General features: G+C 36.4%; 1 protein-coding gene across 1 annotated transcript in view; it reads left to right on the forward strand.

Annotated features, from left to right (window-relative positions):
* The window catches only part of col27a1a (collagen, type XXVII, alpha 1a), a 62,852-nt gene that overhangs the window by 24,769 nt on the left and 24,032 nt on the right, over nucleotides 1-14,051 (forward strand). Inside the window, exons 8-14 of the mRNA XM_065243715.2 lie at nucleotides 1,225-1,269; nucleotides 4,706-4,759; nucleotides 5,547-5,591; nucleotides 7,394-7,447; nucleotides 10,652-10,696; nucleotides 11,707-11,760; nucleotides 13,526-13,570. Coding sequence (XP_065099787.1) covers nucleotides 1,225-1,269; nucleotides 4,706-4,759; nucleotides 5,547-5,591; nucleotides 7,394-7,447; nucleotides 10,652-10,696; nucleotides 11,707-11,760; nucleotides 13,526-13,570 — 342 coding nt within the window. The remainder of the gene's footprint in view (nucleotides 1-1,224; nucleotides 1,270-4,705; nucleotides 4,760-5,546; nucleotides 5,592-7,393; nucleotides 7,448-10,651; nucleotides 10,697-11,706; nucleotides 11,761-13,525; nucleotides 13,571-14,051) is intronic.

Raw genomic sequence — 14,051 nt, forward strand, 5'->3', positions numbered from 1 at the left:
TGCAAGACGAAAAGTTGTGGTTTAAAAGTAATTTTTTATTTTTATTTGCAAAAATGGCGATCTTTAACTAGATAAGACCCTTATGTCTCGGATGGGATCATTTAGAGCCCTTTAAAGTAGCATTGAAAATGTAAATCATTAAAGTCCACTATATGGGAAAATGCTGGAATGTTTTCCTCAAAAAACTTAATTTCTTGTCGACTGAACTAAGAAAGACATCAACATCTTCCTGGATGACATTGAGGGTGAGTAAACTTTCAGAATGTAAGTGGAATATTCCTTTAATTGCAAAATAATAACATACAAAACTAACAAACTTGTAAGTTGTGTTGAACCGTAGATGTGTGTGTGCATGCTTATGTGTTTGTGGTTGTTCACTGAAATGGGGAGGTAAATGTAAAAATTAGGGTTTGGATTTCCCACAAACAAATGTAATGGAAGAAACAGATTTCCCTGTAACATGGAGTATGACAGGTAGGATTTCACACATTTGGCAGGGAGAAGTGCCTGTGTTTCATTGAGGGTTAGTTTTATGTTTTTATGTGAATTCTTTCTGTCTGTCCATGCATCCTTCTGTCTGTCTGTCTGTCTGTCTGTCTCTGTAAATGCTACATAGCTGGATTAATACATGTTCTGCACATCACTGTTGTAATAAGAACCAAATCCACAGTGTGGTTTGTGTGTAACCACGACACGGAAAATCTTCCCTCTTTTTCTTTTTCTCAGTTTATCCTTTTTTTTCTTTCCTGTCTACTGCCCTGCTTGTAAGGTCTCTCTCTCTCTCTCTCTCTCTCTCTCTCTCTCTCTCTCTCTCTCTCTCTCTGTTCCACCTTTGATGCGTATTTTCCGTTTGGTGTAAACGTCTTGCTGTAGTCAGCACAATATTGCGTCTGTGTTACTCGTGGGAGCTTGACTCCAGCAGGAAAACATTTATATCTTTCATATATACACACACGCATACGCTTGGTCACTGAAACCCACTTACTGCACACACACACATGCATGCATGCAAATACAAACTTGAGTTTAACATACTGTACAGATGTACACACTCGCAGATGATAGATAATGTTGAACTGGTTTTACAGATTGACTACAGATGAATTTTGTCTATATTAATGGATCTGTAAAACGCAGATACCCTGCAGGAGATGTGCATGCATGCGTGTGTGTTTGTGTGAAAACTTTTTTTACTAAGTCATCATGTGTCGTCTTTTTGTACAGGGGCAAAAAGGCCATCCAGGACCACCAGGCCTCCCTGGGGAACCAGTGAGTAATAAACATACAAACACTTATACACAAACAAACACACACAGGCATAGGTGTCATTTACACTGGGGACGCTGGGGACATGTCCCCACCACTTTTTGAAATGTCTGATTTTGTCCCCACCACTTTTTGAAAGCATTTGGTTAAAATGTTCTGAAAAATCAAACAATACCTGTGCGAGTTACACTGCAAAAATTAGACAAAAAATATACAATTTAAGTGAATTTGTGATTAAAACAAGCAAAAAAATCTGCCAATGGGGTGAGAAAAAAATCTAAATATAAGATTTCTTTTTTCTTAAACACTTAATTTAAGCAAATTTTTTTCACCCCATTGGCAGATATTTTTGCTTGTTTTAAGCACAAATTCACTTAAATTGTATAGTTTTTGTCTAAAAATTAGACTTATTTTTTTACGTCATTTTGCTTATTAAGAAAATACATCTTGATTTAAGAATTTTTAGATATTTCTACTGAAAACAAGACAAAAATGATAAGAAAGAAAGTCAGATTTTCAAGAAAAAAAATCTTAGTATTTTTGTCTTGTTTTCAGTAAAAATATCAAAAAATCCTTAAATTCAAGAAAAAGCATCTTAATTTAAGAATTTTTTGTTATTTTTACTGAAAACAAGACAAAAATGCAAAGAAATTATTTTCTTGAAAATAATTTTTTGCAGTGTACGACTGGTTTTGTGGTCCACATATGTTGCGTTGTGTGCTTATAGTGTGTTTTCTTTTACATATGTAATGAATTTCATTGTAATCATTGACTTAACGCGCTGCTGTCTATAGTATGGTGCTTTGGCACTGTTCGGTTGAACTGGTTTTGCAGGGACTGTTACATGTGAAGTCGACATTGTTGAGGGTTTTATGCCCATTTTTGATGCGCCGTTATTCAATATTTTTCCCATCCTGCTATAATGTTTTTTCATCTGATCTTTTGTCCCCACCACTTTTCAAAACAAACTGACGCCCCTGCACACAGGTACACACACGTTTTACCTTTCAAACACACACTCGCTTTCAGATATAAAAAACGTAATTAACGCTTAATGTTATTTAAAGGTGATTTTAAGGTGAATTGGACGTCAAAGTTTAGAGAGAGTAAATACAAGCAAACACAAACACCCAGCAATGTTTATTTGCTGAAATACTGCTCTTTTATAACTCTCGTCTCATCAAAATAAACTGCAAAGATATGTCTTTCCTGAACACTTCCCAATGTTCCATTGTTTGGAAAACAGATACCTCCTAAAATTCCTTAAGGGAAATAAAAAGGGACAGAAGTGAAACAATGGTTGACTTTCAGTAAAAGTCCATTGCTTCAGAGCATAGTTGTTGACATTGTTGAGATCTCATCTGAAACTAAAGGAGACTCGCATGATATTACTGGAGAAAGATGTGAGAAGGAGCAGACTTCAACAAAATCTTAAATTGCTTTCCATCTACAGTAATCGTATTGTTGCTGTCTTAAAGCAATGAAATGTGTGACCCTGGACCACAAAACCAGACATAAGTCACACGAGTATATCTGTAAAGGTCAAAATGATAGATTTTTAATGCTAAAAATCCTTAGGATATATTAAGTAAAGATCATGCTCCATGAAGATATTTTGTATCAGAAATGTATTTATCATTAGTAATATGTGTAGCTACGGGTATCATGTGGACAACTTTAAATGCATTTTTTTCTCAATATTTAAATTTTTGCACCCTTAGATTTTTACATTTCAATCCAAACCTCAGCTAAATATTGTCATAACAGACCATACATCAATGGAAAACTTATTTATTCAACTTTCGGGTGACCAATACATCTCAATTTAAAAAAATTACCCTTATTTTGTGATCCAGGGTCACATATTAAAAAAATCACATTAGTTTGTTTTCAATGTTTCATTTGGGAACACACACAAGTTATGTGAGACTCATTCATTGTCCGTCATTTGGTCGTACAAATTCTGTCATAATCCGTTTTTACCCTGCCCGTGAAAACTGAGCTAAAGTCATTTTTTGTGATTTACTGTTTTTTGTCTTACATAATGTAGAGAACATTCTGTGAAAATATAACCTCAAAAGATCATGTCAAAGATTGAAATCAATGTGAAATCAAACTTCAAATTAGATTATGAGACTTAAAGGGGACATTTCACAAGACTTTTTTAAGATGTCAAATAAATCTTTGTTGTCCCCAGAGTGCATATATGTAAGTTTTAGCTCAAAATACCCAACAGATAATTTATTATAACATGTAAAAATTGCCACTTTGTAAGCAAAACTTGCAGTTTTTGGGTGTGTCTTTTTTAAATGCAAATAAGCCGATGATAATGCAAATACTGATCACCATAATTGTGGTTTGTTAAAATTGAAACTCAATTATTTTCTCTCTCTGCACTAAATGGCAGTGCTGTGGTTGGATAGTGGAGATTAAGGGGCAGTGTTATTATAATAAGACCCCCTTCTGACATCACAAGGGGTGCCAAATTTCAGTGAGCGCATTTAACATGCTTGCAGAAAATGGTTTACCAAAACTAAGTTACTGGGTTGATCTTTTTCACATTTTCTAGGTTAATAGAAGCACTGGGGACCAAATTATGAAAAAAAGTCAGATTTATATGATATGTCCCCTTTAAGCGTGGATTTTACAGGCCAAATTATATATTTTAATGCTAATAAGACCTTTAATAGCTTGTTTCTTTCACATTTACAATTTCAATCGTAAATTTACAGGACGAGCATATAGACTACAATATGTCTTTTTATTTGTAATCAAACTGTGCATCACATTACATGTTTAACATCACATGATGCAGAAGACATCGCATTTGTGCCAGAAAATTACAAAATACAGTTACGGTTAAAATATGAACAAAACGCATTAAAATAACCTGAACCTATTTTGAGCGTTTTTCGCGCCCATGCTTACTTATTGCTCTCGCTTAATAAATAAATTAAATTAAATAATTTCAACTTGTTTTATAAGTTGTCAACACATCACTAGTCAAAAACTTAAAATTGTATGTTCAATAAAACAATTTGATTAAACCTGCATGCAGCATTCCAGCATAACAGTGAAGTTACAATAAATCACTCTCAGTTTAATTGGACAAAATGACGGACGGCATTCAGATTTTTCCGTTACGGCTTCAAATATTCAGTTAACGTGTCCTCTGCAGTACACGCGCACTGCATGTTTTGTGCTGCATACATCAAATGTAGTAAATATATAAATGTACAAAATGCACCAACACACACTTATAGTACACACAACCACATCACTCCTCCATGTTATTATTATTATTATACTGTATTTATCACTGTACTGTATATCAACAGGGTTTATTACCTGTAGCTTTGTGCCTACAGACGAATTACAAGTGTGACTTTATTTAAGCACTTTAACGAATGAGAAAAATCAATGATCTTTCTCTTGACAGGGAGCACAAGGACCTGAAGGGAGTGCTGGAGCCAAAGGCTATCCTGGCAGGCAGGTGCAGTAGATCTTGCTCTGCTGTGAAGTGTGTGCGTCTGATTGTTTATGGATACGTGTGGATTTTGTGCTGCGTTTTGCATTGATGGTTCATGGAAAATATGTCATTAATTTAGCAACATGTCGCCCTGGCACACATACAGATTTTTGTTGAAGGTATCTGGGGGCCACCATGATTGAAAAGCAAAATGTTTGTGTTATGGAAACGGAGCTTATTGGCATATTGTTTTAAAAACTCGTTCCAAAACTTGATCAGCGCAACCGATACGTTTAAAAATGTAGCCACGAGCCATGATTTCTTTCCACGGCTGCTTATGTTAACTATATGAACTCATTACAGATCTCGCTGGAATTGTTGATTTTGATCGCCTAAAGCATTTTGCATATTTATTGTATCATGATTTCTAAACTGTATGACTGTTTGTGACCGATTCCCACCAAATTTATCCTAGTTTCAGTTCCTTTGCACACATAAAATAAAACATTTTCAACATATTTCATGTCCTTTATTTATTAAATAAGCTGTGTGGTCAGATGGTCATTATTGTAAAACAAACCGATTTCAAGAGCACTTTACTGTAGATTTAGGTTTACTTTTACGGTACAGTCTGGCCTAAACTGACTTAACCAAATATAGCCGTAAATATACCTTCTGCTTGGATGTTAGTTCTTGTGGGCATATGATTGGATATTTGTCCTGTTTTATTATATCATTTACAAACGTGAGATCTATTAATGTGTATGGATAATAAACTTACTAAAGATCCCTCTCTGTTTTGCTCTTCCAGGGTTTGCCCGGTCCAATAGGACCTGTCGGACCGAAAGGTGCTCGGGTGTGTACACAACTACCTGTTTCATCATCTTGCATTTTGGACGTCAACTTACTACCCTGTCATTTTTACATTAAAGCTGTCTGAGTAGCTAGGAAACTTGCGGTTTTGTGATGGTCTGGTTCAATTGGTGAAGTGATTATCTAAGATGTCTTTGCATACGTTGATAACCATGATTCATTTGCTGTTGACAGCAACATGAGTCGTAAGTGTGTGTCTGTGTGAATTTAGACTCCTCCCGTCACATTAGCAAGTTCACACGTAAACACATTTGTCATTTATCACCCCGTTGTCTTTTTGGTCTATTTATATCACAGCTGCATCAGGGTATATACAGTAGCGTACACACACCCTCCCCTAAACATATATGAACCCCTATGCTACTTTGCTGTCGCGTTTGTAGTCGAGCACTATTAAAGGGTCTTTATCGGGCTAAGCTCCGCCCCTTTTGTCTGGAATTTCCTGTTTAAAATCACACTGAGGCCCTGCCGTCTTTAACCACAGAAACACACACCCATTATCATACATGCATGTGTCTCGGTTGTGTTTTTTGTATGTGCATGTTGTCTGTGCATCTTTTGTTCCCTGAAGTGAGCGTATGTGCCCTTGGACTACATTGTGGAGGCCAGCACCATGCAGTCCATGGGCATATACACTTACTTCATGGCCTGCATCAACACGAAGACGCCGTTCATTCATCTTCATTCATCTGTGTGTGTGAATCACGGACGACTGCCATTGGATGCTAATGATTATCTGTCTTAACATCAGGACGACCACATCCGGAAGAATGTTTTTTTTGCATAGATGTTGCTTTTTTATGGTAAAGGAGACTTAATGTAATGTTAGGAACCACTTATAAATATGTTATATACTCCAGTGTTGACATATGCATTAAGAGTATAGGGGTATAAGCATAGCTCATGTCATTTGGTTTTAGAGCACATTTGTGCGGACATGGAAAACTGGGAATTAAAGAAAATTGGGATTTCCTGGAGAAGTCATGGAAATTATTAAAATCCTAATGTATGTTTCTATTTACACTCAGTGTGAAATTATTTTTAAAAGCCAAAACCCAGGTAATAACACATGAGTGGAAAGTTAAGATGTGGGAGTCTTATGGGAGTTCATAGCCAGCCTTTTTTTTTTAGTTTTTCACAAACGTTTCACAAAATGCTTTCCAGGAAAAATTTCTTCTATAAATATATAAACATACAAATATATCAAATGAAAGAACAGAGCATTTGCTTTCAAACAAACATTTCACGTTTTATCCGCTACCTTTATTTGTTCTTTTTTATCACATCTCAAATATGTGTAGTTTTCTTAAAAAATACCAAATGTTTGATAAAAAGCTGAAATAATTTCATTTTTGTGAATGAATTTTGCTAGAGATCACATTCAGAAAGATGATCAAAACATACATGAAGTTTACAATGTTATTGTATTAGTTGATGCTTCACTTTTTTATAAATTGGGTAAGAGCGCCATCTAGTGGATAACAGCAGAATTATAGATTACCGTAAAAACTCGTCACTGGCAGGAAAACGATTTATCTTAATTGACGAGATAACTCGTCAATGGTGGGGAAAGAGTTAAAATCTTTTATTGTAGCTTGGTGAAACTGAGCACAGTTTAAGACATTAATTCTTGATTATTAAAAAGATTTTTTCAAGAAATACAGAATGATCCATTAGATATCTGTTTAATACAGAGATATTTTTGATGGCTTTTCTAAACTATGCTCATTATTAAGTACATCTCTCTATCACTCCTTCTCTCTCTCTCTCTCTCTCTTTTTCTAGGGTTTCATTGGAATCCCTGGACTTTTTGGTTTACCTGGAGCTGATGGTGAAAGAGTGAGTTTTAAGTTTAATTATATAATTATCTGTAACCTCAATGACGAAGTCAGTTATCAGCAGCCATGTGTTCACAACCATTTTCCAGCAACAGCCGTTGTGTAATGCGGTTAATGTACTTCAAACACATAACCCCACAGCGCTTGTGATGATTAATGCTTTAAATCCTTGGGAAGAGCTGTGCTGTATTTTCTGCCTCCCGGACTATAAAATGGATGAAAACATCCTGTAGACTTCCATTAATGGATGGACCTGAACTTTAGTTGATGTTTCCTGTAACTCAGCTTGTAGAGTTTTGCATCACAGCAAGTCCCGGTATATGCACATGGGTGATTATAAAATCCAAATAATTATATTCCTTTCTGTTTTCCTAATATTTTTTAATTATTTCAATAATTTCATACTCATAATGGGTCACAAGATATTTCAGGTCATAACAATATCATACTGTATTCAGTGTCAAGTCTGTTACTGTAAAACTTTGTTACCAAAGTGGGTGAGTAACAGTGTTGACAGTCGTGCGTAACAGTGTTGACAGTCGTGAGGAACAGTGTTGACAGTCGTGAGTAATAGTGTTGACAGTCGTGAGTAACAGTGTTGACAGTCGTGAGTAACAGTGTTGACAGTCGTGAGTAGCAGTGTTGACAGTCGTGAGTAACAGTGTTGACAGTCGTGAGTAACAGTGTTGACAGCTGAGTAACGGTGTTGACAGTCATGAGTAACAGTGTTGACAGTTGTAAGAAACAATGTTGACAGTCGTAAGTAACAGGGTTGACAGTCGTGAGTAAATGTGTTGACAGTCGTGAGTAACAGTGTTGACAGTTGTGCGCTACAGTGTTGACAGTCATGAGTAACAGTGTTGACAGTCGTGAGTAACAGTGTTGACAGCCGTGTGTAACAGTATTGACAGTCGTGAGTAACAGTGTTGACAGTTGTGAGTAACAGTGTTGACAGCCGTGTGTAACAGTATTGACAGTCGTGAGTAACAGTGTTGACAGTCGTGAGTAACAGTGTTGGCAGTCTTCAGTAACAGTGTTGACAGTCGTGAGTAACAGTGTTGACAGTCATGAGTAACAGTGTTGACAGTCATGAGTAACAGTGTTGACAGTTGTAAGAAACAATGTTGACAGTCGTAAGTAACAGGGTTGACAGTCGTGAGTAAAGTAACAGTGTTGACAGTTGTGCGCTACAGTGTTGACAGCCATGAGTAACAGTGTTGACAGTCGTGAGTAACAGTGTTGACAGTCGTGCGTAACATTGTTGACAGTCGTGCGTAACAGTGTTGACAGTCGTGAGAAACAGTGTTGACAGTCATGAGTAACAGTGTTGACAGTCATGAGTAACAGTGTTGACAGTCGTGAGTAACAGTGTTGACAGCCGTGTGTAACAGTATTGACAGTCGTGAGTAACAGTGTTGACAGTTGTGAGTAACAGTGTTGACAGCCGTGTGTAACAGTATTGACAGTCGTGAGTAACAGTGTTGACAGTCGTGAGTAACAGTGTTGGCAGTCTTCAGTAACAGTGTTGACAGTCGTGTGTAACAGTGTTGACAGTCATGAGTAACAGTGTTGACAGTCATGAGTAACAGTGTTGACAGTTGTAAGAAACAATGTTGACAGTCGTAAGTAACAGGGTTGACAGTCGTGAGTAAAGTAACAGTGTTGACAGTTGTGCGCTACAGTGTTGACAGCCATGAGTAACAGTGTTGACAGTCGTGAGTAACAGTGTTGACAGTCGTGCGTAACATTGTTGACAGTCGTGCGTAACAGTGTTGACAGTCGTGAGAAACAGTGTTGACAGTCATGAGTAACAGTGTTGACAGTCATGAGAAACAGTGTTGAGAGTCGTGAGTAACAGTGTTGACAGTCGTAAGTAATAGTTTTGACAGTTTTCAGTAACAGTGTTGACAGTCATGAGTAACAGTGTTGACAGTCGTGAGAAACAATGTTGGCAGTCTTCAGTAACAGTGTTGACAGTCATGAGTAAGTGTTGACAGTTGTGCGCTACAGTGTTGACAGTCATGAGTAACACTGTTGACAGTTTTCCGTTACAGTGTTGACAGTCATGAGTAACAGTGTCGACAGTCGTGAGTAAGAGTGTTGACAGTCACAAGTAACAGTGTTGACAGTCGCAAGTAACAGTGTTGACAGTCACAAGTAACAGTGTTGACAGTCTTGAGTAACAGTGTTGACAGTCGTGAGCAACAATGTTGACAGTCATGAGTAACAGTGTTCACAGTCGTGAGAAACAATGTTGGCAGTCTTCAGTAACAGTGTTGACAGTCATGAGTAAGTTTTGACAGTTGTGCCTAACAGTGTTGACAGTCATGAGTAATAGGGTTGACAGTTTTCAGTAACAGTGTTGACAGTCATTAGTAATAGTGTTGACAGTCGCAAGTAACAGTGTTGACAGTCATGAGTAACAGGGTTAACAGTTTTAACAGTGTTGTGTGTGTGTGTGTGTGTGTGTGTGTGTGTGTGTGAGAGAGAGAGAGAGAGAGAGAGAGATAGGGGTGAGGGAGAGTGTATGTATTACTGCTAGTTTATGACTGTCAACACTATACCTTGGTAACAGAGTTGACAGTAACAGAAATTACTAATTTGGACAACAGGAAATTATGATTTTCAACTATACAAGACTTTTTTCAGAAAATATAATATTGTTATGGACTTTCATGATGAATAATAAAAAAATACAAAATGTTAAAAAGCAGACTGCAATTAAATTATGCCACTGTAAGCCGCTTAAAATAAAAGTCAAATGCATAAATGTAAATATTTTGGAAGACATTTTTGTGGACTCTCACAACTCACTTTAAATCAATTGCTGCCCACTGCTGGTCAATGTGTGATAGTAGCGTCTATTATTGAGACATTATAGCATCTGCGTGTGTGTGTGTGTGTGTGTGTGTGTATGTGTGTGTGTGTGTGTGTGTGTGTGTGTGTGTGTGTGTGTGTGTGTGTGTGTGTGTGTTTTGATCTTGTGGAAGTGGAAACTGCTTCCAGCTGGACCTGGCATTCAACTGAGTGTGTTTGGATGAGTCACAAGATAACAGAGTACACAAACACACACACTCGCACAGAGTTGGGCTTTGAATGATCTAACTCTCGTAGTATCTTCTCAGTATTTCCTTTCTAATGTTGACTTTATAATTAAATACTGTGTGTATTAATGCCTTTTTCTTTTTGTTTCTTCTTTTTTCAGGGTAGTCCTGGTCCACCTGGGAAGAGGGGCAAGATGGGTAGGCCGGTAAAGTTTTGTCTCAACATACTTTATAGATTCAGATTTGAGTTTGCTTGTGTGTGTGTGTGTTTGTGTGTGTGTGTCTGTGTCAGACATGAAAGCTGTTTTAAACTTTGTAATACTTTTACGTGATACATCGTGTGTCCAAGTACTTTATCAACATCAGGATAATAGATTAAAATATATTTAAGTGATGCCACTGGTTACATTTCTCTTATTTACCTCTTTAATCGTCTTTTTACTGAAACTAGACAATTTTTAATAACTCTCACCATGTTTTTTTATACAAAAAGTGCATGCAACATTTAATCACATTTCACATTATCACATCCATGATTAGACTTTCTGTAATGTGATAAATGATTTGGTAAAAGTACAAATGTTTCATGTAGTCTCTAAATGAATATGATCTCATAAGCTACATGCATAATAATTGCAAAAGTATTATCAGCCTAAAATTGTTGTAGATGGATGTCATAACAGTTTACATTATGGGATTTACGTGTGTGTGTGTGTGTGTGTGTGTATGTGTGTGTGTGTGTGTGTGTGTGTGTGTGTGTGTGTGTGTGTGTGTGTGTGTGTGTGTGTGTGTGTGTGTGTGTGTGTGTGTGTGTGAGTGAGAGAGAGAGAGAGATTTTATTTGGATCATGGATCATTTCCCCTTAACCTTGGGACACAATAGACTTACGCACAGACCTCAATCACCATGACCTTTGACCTCTGACCCCATACACATCCTGTTGTGCTTAGCAAAGCTCAGCATGTTACCTTAGCGATGTCAGGATAGTTATTATTGGTTAGTTATATAGTTAGTGGTAAAGTTATGCTTAAGTATTAAACTTATAGTTTATAACTCGTTCCACATCATCTGTGCTACAGGAGTAAATGATACCTCAAATCATGTGACTGATTCAGAAGAGGCGACTGTATGGCTACGCAGAGCTCCCATTTTCTTCAGAAGCACTGATCTGTCATCATAAATGACTGCATTAATGTACTTTTCTATCTTATGTCAGGGCTTTCCTGGTGATTTTGGAGAGAGAGGGCTACCAGGACTTGATGGAGAACCTGTGAGTCAAATGTTTTCCCTTTATGTTTGTGTTTATGTTTGGGGAAAATGACCTCATGTGTGTTTGCATATTTTCAGAAGATAACTGCGCATGTGTGCTCAAACCAGAAATTTTTCTTGGCTCTACAAAAGTTTTCCGTGCACCACATGTAAACACACAAACAGCTAAATATGGGGTACGGTTTCCTAACATTTCTCTCTTTAAGCTGTTACTAAGGAGCCGTATTTAATTTATCATGAATGCACACAAAGCTGAGGGGTCAATGTCTACTGGTAATCTGATTAATAGTTAGTACTGTCAGTAATATCTTCCAGAAAATATTCTTCTTTAAATATATAAACATACACATTCTTTCTGTGTGACTTAAGGGGTTTCTTTTGGGTTAATAAGTTGAGTAAGAGCACCACCTGGTGGATAATAGCGGAAATACAGATTGCCGGAAAAACTGGTAGGGAAAGAGTTAACTATTGTAAAGTGGTTTTATTTCGAGTAAAGCCATGGTTATTGTTTTTTAAGGAACAGTCAGTCAGTGCTTCAAAAATGATTATGGTTTCTAATACTACCTCTCATTGGTTACCGTCAAGTTAAAGTTTGCCTCTTTTCACCTGTGAGTCTCGGTGTAACTGTGAAAACAGGAAGTTATGAGTCCCTTCATTTCCTGAAGAGAAGAGTGAAATACTTCTTTCATCCTTTCATCACACCAGGGGAAAGAGAGGAAATGATTCCCCAACGCTGTAGAGAAGCCAACAACAGACCATCTCTGTTTCTATAAAAACACTCATTTGTGCAGGCAGATTAACATCTATAAATTTATAAAAGAGCCATTTACAAAGCAAATATTAGAAACGCCACACATTCCACTCCCAAATTTAGAAGTGCATATTGACTCTTGAACTCTTGAACAGTCTGTATTTTATTTTTTAATTTGTTTAACCAGGATAGTGCCATTGAGATACAAAATCTCTCCTTCCAGGGAGTCCTGGCCAAAATGGCAGTACAAAAAGTTACACATGAAACAAAGATAAACGCAATCAAACAATCAATACAATAAAAAAAAAACATTCACATGTTTCCTTTAAATTAGTCCATTGTAAGTTTGTACTATTTTTACTATTTAGTAAGTTTGTAGGCCTACTACTTATCTCCTTTGAGAGAGGTCCATCCCACTTAAATCAAGTTGATCAAAATAACCTAAGAAAATAAGTCTAGTTTTTAAACAAATAAATATACAATTTAAGTGAATTTGTGCTTAAAACAAGCAAAAAAATCAAAAGAAAATGTAAGAAAAGTTTTTTTTTTTTGGATATTTGTACTGAAAGCAAGACAAAAATACTAAGTAAGAAAGTCAATTTTGCAGTGCAGAGGTGAGATCGCAGAGAAGCACCCGTCACAAAACGTAGGGCAGCATGATATAAATAAACAATACAACATTTTAATAAGGTTAAACTTGTATGCATATACAGTATAATACATCACCATAAACAAAAATTAAGAGGAAGCAAATTTGTATATTATTTTTCTTGCATTTCTATAAACTAAAGAATTTTGGTTCAAGCTTATTCAAGAGATTTTCAATATGTACATGAAAATCCAGCTTTTCATCCGACCATATACTCAAATATTTATAACAATTTATTCTTACTACATGTTCTTCTTCTAAAGTTAAAATATGGTTGTCCAATTTGGTGCTGCTGCAAAGCATGAAAGTATTGGTTTATATAGTAAAGGTTAACACTCTTTCTGTGCTTTGTTTTGTTTTTATCAGGGTGTTATTGGAGCTCTTGGTCCACCAGGTGTCCTTGGTTTGATTGTAAGTGAAATTTTATTTCTGTGAGGAAAATATATTAACGCATTGATTGTCACTGTATATCAAAAGCTCTTCTCATTTTTACTTTTGAACGCTGCATAGTGCCCAGCCCTAGTTTGTTTAGAAATATATTTATACAGGTATATAGTGCTTAGAAACGGATGTAAAGTTTTTGTATGGATCAAATGCTGTGCATATAAAATCTACATTTGAATTTGCAACTGCAAAGACGTTTAACCAACCTTTTCTTTGAGCTTGGTTAAAGTCATAGTTTACCCAAATATACAAATTACCGCATGATCACCCTCAGGCCATTCTCAATGTATATTATCATCTTCTCTCAGATGAACAAAATCACAATCTGAGTTATATTAGAACATTTCCTGGCTGTTCCAAGCTTTATAATGGTAGTAAATGGTGCTTTGGATTTGAAGCCCAAAAAAGTCCACCCATCCTTCACAGAAGTAATCAACACAGCTTCAGA

This window comes from Paramisgurnus dabryanus, chromosome 18 (genome assembly GCF_030506205.2).
Source record: "Paramisgurnus dabryanus chromosome 18, PD_genome_1.1, whole genome shotgun sequence".
Taxonomy (NCBI): Eukaryota; Metazoa; Chordata; class Actinopteri; order Cypriniformes; family Cobitidae; genus Paramisgurnus; species Paramisgurnus dabryanus.